Raw genomic sequence first — 4552 nt, 5'->3', positions numbered from 1 at the left:
CAGCTAGCATGTAGCTGAAATATTAGCTAAACTTCAAAAAGGACAAAAACCTGAAAAAAAATCCTAAATTAGCCAAAACAGTTAGCAAGCAGCTGAAATAATAGCTAAATTCCAAATTAGCCCTAAAAAAATCAAAAATTAGCCAAAATATCTAACATGAAGCTGAAACATTAGCTGAATTCCAAAAAAAGAAAGAAAAAACAGAAAAAAATCCTAAATTAGTCAAAATACCAAGGGGGCAACTGAAATATTAGCTGAACTTCAAAATAGCTCTAAAAAACTGAAAAATTCAAAATTAGCCAAAACAGCTAGCATGTAGCTAAAATATTAGCTAAACTCCAAAATAGCAAAAAAAATAACCCTTAATAAATGCCAAAATACTCCAAAAAACTAGCAGAATGTAATTATAACTTTCCACTTTACTACACTCTGACTCTATATAAAATAAAGTAACGACTAATCGACTAATAAATTAGCCGTCGACTATTTTAATATTTAATTAGGCAGCCTTAACCACAACAGTCCATAAAGTTTTGACTTAATCCCTAAAAAATGCTGCTACTTACAAATCTTGCACAACGATATACTGATGGGGGATCAAGCCGTCCACGCCGTTATGGCGACCTTCCCACCAGTCCTCCGACGCCCTGTGGTACAGAAGCAGCGACGCCCCCTTCTTGAACGACAGCTCCCTGAGGCTACGGCCCACGTAGTCAAACTTAGCGATGGCTTCAATCTGCTCGACCTCTGAAACATCGAGAACAGGAATCCAGTCGTCACTCAGACATATTTATGCAAAAGGTCTGCTGTAAAAAACAAGACAAAAATGTACAAAAATAAGGTAAAAATTGCTAAAATATGAACAATTGTCTGACCACAGAACAAGAAAAGTTATCTTGTCCAGACTTTTCAAAACAAGTAAAAATATCATAAGAACCACAAATATCATAAAATTAGTATATTTTACTAATATCAAACTCATTTTGACCTATATATATATATATATATATACAAAATGTTCAAAATTATTCCTTAATTAAGATTTTGCTGTAAGGTTATTTTGACATTTTGCTGTAACCACTCGGATCTGTTTCTTGAAACCAGCCAGAAATACTTAAAACAATAGTACTTTATTCTTTAAAAAGAATATTGAACTGTTGTCAGCACTTCTCTTTTCTCACTATCCATGATCATTTACTTGAAATTCTTGAATTAAGGAAAAACTCCTGCATTGATCTTGGCCGTACAAATGTCACAGAATAAAGATAATGTTACTGTTGAGATTCTAGTTTCAAGTGTTTTTACTCATAATTGGTAATAAAATCTTAATAACAAGCCTTAATATCTTAATGAGATAATTAAGCACCAAAATTCTTCAAATAAGGGAAATTATTTGGCATAAATCTACTAAGTAAGAAGAATTAACTTACAATTTAAAAAATAAGTGAGATAGTTCATCTCATTTAGATTTCACTTCTCTTTAATCCAAAAACAAAGACTACTGGTTTAAATAGTTATTAGATCTGTCATGTGATTACATTTTGGTATGATTAATTAATCATGACCTGTAATTAATTAATCTATTTTAATTGCAATGATTTTAACCTAATAATTGCTCTTAAAAGCCTTATTTTGAGGAATTTTATTTTATTTTATTTTGTGACATTTTGGCTTTATTACATTTTTTTGGACTATAAAAGACTTTTAACCTTTACTTTGACACTGCCGTGGGGGATTTTTTTTTCAATCTTGAACAAATAACATAAAAAGAAAAAAAAATATCAGGTCAAGAATGTTCTATTTTTTACACATCAAAAAATGGTAGAAACACTTTTCTGAGAAATCCAAGAAATATTGAACACAAACGTCTTATTAATACCACAATTCAAATGTCGTTATACGTTATTCCACCGTTTCTCTCAACGGCAAGACAGTAGAAAAGACACAAGAGTGATTTTATAGTTTTATTTCACCTGTTTGGGTGAATCTGATCATTTTAAAGACTGCAAAGCAGAAAAGAAATAAAGAGATCCTAAGAATAAAGGAATGAAACACAGAGGAGGAATTGAGCTGTTAGGACTGTTGTTTTTTTAAATAAACTTTTGCTTCATCATCTGGACAAAAACAAGCACTAAGAGGTAAACTTTCCCTCTGAAATTATGTTTTTATTAACTTGTCATGACGAGTGCGGTTCGTGTGCGCCTCGCACTGAAGCTGTTACCGTGACAACGTGACACACCGCATTTTAAAAACACTCCGCTTTTGTAAAAAGTAAAAAAAAAAGGAAATTTAACTCAAAAATAGGCTTATGACAGGACTGAAGCTCTAAAAATGTATTTAATATTCATATTTTTCTTAAATGTGGGATAAGTTCACGTTCATCTTGACAAAGGCAGGAATGCCCAAATCCAGGCCTTTAAAGCCGTTTTCCAGCTGGTCACCTGGATCAGGTGTGTTTGGCCAATAAGGAGCTTCAGCAGCAGGTTGGTTGGTAGGAAAACCGGTCCTCGAGGTCTGGATTTGGACCCCCTGGTGTGAGGGGTAGGGATACAAATGTTTTCTTTTTTGTTCTCACTCTCTTTTCTAGCTTTTAATCATTTAAAAAACACATTAGAATAAATCACTTCAACAGGAATTAATGACTGTAAATAACTAGAAACTAACCTAGTTTATTGATAAAAAGAGTCTTTTATATTTAGGTTTAATTCTAAAGAAATGTCAATCCTAGAAATGTATTTAAATTTCCATATAGCAGATGGTTGGAAAAGATAGGAAGATTCTATGGAAGACTGAAGATGCCCAAAAGAGATTTTTAAATGTAAATTAAAGACGTCATTTCAACTTAGATTTTATATAAATAATTAAATCCACTTTATTTATTTATAAGTTTTAACTACTTTATGACTTTTATGGTTTATCATTTTTATGTTTTGTCTGTTTTAATCTATGCATTACCCCATAATATTTTAGCTTTTATTTTATATTCTTATGACCGTTTTATTGTTTTTGCATCTTTTTTGTTCTAATGTTCTAATCTGTGCATTCCCTCCACAAATTCTCGCCAGAGCGTTTGTTTATGTTTTAACTAATGTTTATAAATGTCTTTTTGTCCAGCACTTTGTGTTCAACTGCAAGATGATAAAAAGTTCTATAGAAATAAAGTGATTGATTGATAAAAACATCCAGAATGATGGAGCTTTCTTCAGAAAAAAGGTGTGAAAGTGTCTTTACAGTTGTTTTAGTAAAGCTTCTTTAATAATAAAATAATAACAAAAATTATTTATAATAATAATATTTTAAAAAATAATAATACAAATTATTTTTAATAATAATATTTTTTTATAAAAATGACTACACTAAACATAATTTTAAGTAATAATAATAAATGAAATACCTTTTAAATAATACATGATAATACAATATTTAAACAAAATATGTATATTAATAATAGTAAAAAATTAAATTTAAACATAATTTAAAAATAGTACTTTAATAATAAAAAATACAATACCTATAAAATAACAAATAATAAGGGATGATTAAATAATAATAAAAATATAATATAATAATACAAATAAAAATAATAAAAAATGAAAATGATGTAAAATAATTATAATAAATAAAAACCTCTTCAATAATAAATAATAAGTGATAATAAAATAACAACAAAAAATATTTATTACAATTTAAAAAAAGAATATTAAAAAAATAATAATACAAAGTATAATGTAATACTAATAAATGAAATACCTCTTTAATAATAAGTGATAATAAAATAATAATAAAAATATTTATTAAAATTTAAAAAAATAAAAAATAATGTTAGAAAATAAAACAAATAATGTAATAATAATAAATAAAATACCTCTTAAATAATAAGTGACAATCAAATAAAAAAAAACATAGTTGGATTTTATTTCAGCTGACCAGCAGGGGGCAGCATCAGCCTTCTACTTTCATGAGTTACAATTAACGAGACAGTAGTTTATTAAGTAGGCAAGCAAGTGAATTTAGTGTTATTTGAGACACTTTATGGCGTCCAATGAAAGGCTGTCAGATCCCAGTTTAGAGAAAGTTCTCCGTAAAATTAAGTTTTTCTTTCATGACAATTTGAGGACAGTGAATGCAACACTAAGGGCTCCGAATGTCCGTATGAAGAAGGCCTGAAAGTATCGCAGCTGCACAAGGAAGAAGCAGAAAGTTAGACGACAGCTCCACTCTTCTGTGTACTGACGGTACTTGAGATATTTGTGTACCAGCGATGTTTTGACTCCGGTGTAGCTCAGTTCTGAATTCAAAGCAAAGAGGACGCCGGGGGGAAACACTGCACAAAGGAGAAAGTCCCGGAGGAATCGCTGAGCAGCGCTGAACAAAGACGGCGAGGGGGGGCGGGCTCTCAGACAGACGGATCAAAGGGGTCGTGCTGCATGCCAGCACTGTTTGCTCGGCTTGTCTTTGGCTTCAAGCGTCACACAAACGTCTGTGATCCAGCAGCTCAAGCCTTACGGAGACGTTTTTAAAAGAAAAGACGAGCTGTCGCAGTGTACCTCAG

General features: G+C 30.7%; 1 protein-coding gene across 4 annotated transcripts in view; it reads right to left on the bottom strand.

The window, feature by feature from the left end:
- Positions 1-4552, bottom strand: part of srgap3 (SLIT-ROBO Rho GTPase activating protein 3) — an 85347-nt gene that overhangs the window by 5877 nt on the left and 74918 nt on the right. For all 4 annotated transcript variants that reach the window (XM_024269502.2, XM_024269503.2, XM_024269504.2 and 1 more), the window contains exon 19: positions 567-747. In XM_024269502.2, coding sequence (XP_024125270.1) covers positions 567-747 — 181 coding nt within the window. The remainder of the gene's footprint in view (positions 1-566; positions 748-4552) is intronic.

The sequence above is a fragment of the Oryzias melastigma genome, linkage group LG5, assembly GCF_002922805.2.
Source record: "Oryzias melastigma strain HK-1 linkage group LG5, ASM292280v2, whole genome shotgun sequence".
In the NCBI taxonomy this organism is placed as follows: Eukaryota; Metazoa; Chordata; class Actinopteri; order Beloniformes; family Adrianichthyidae; genus Oryzias; species Oryzias melastigma.
This window is presented reverse-complemented; position numbering and strand designations above follow the sequence as displayed.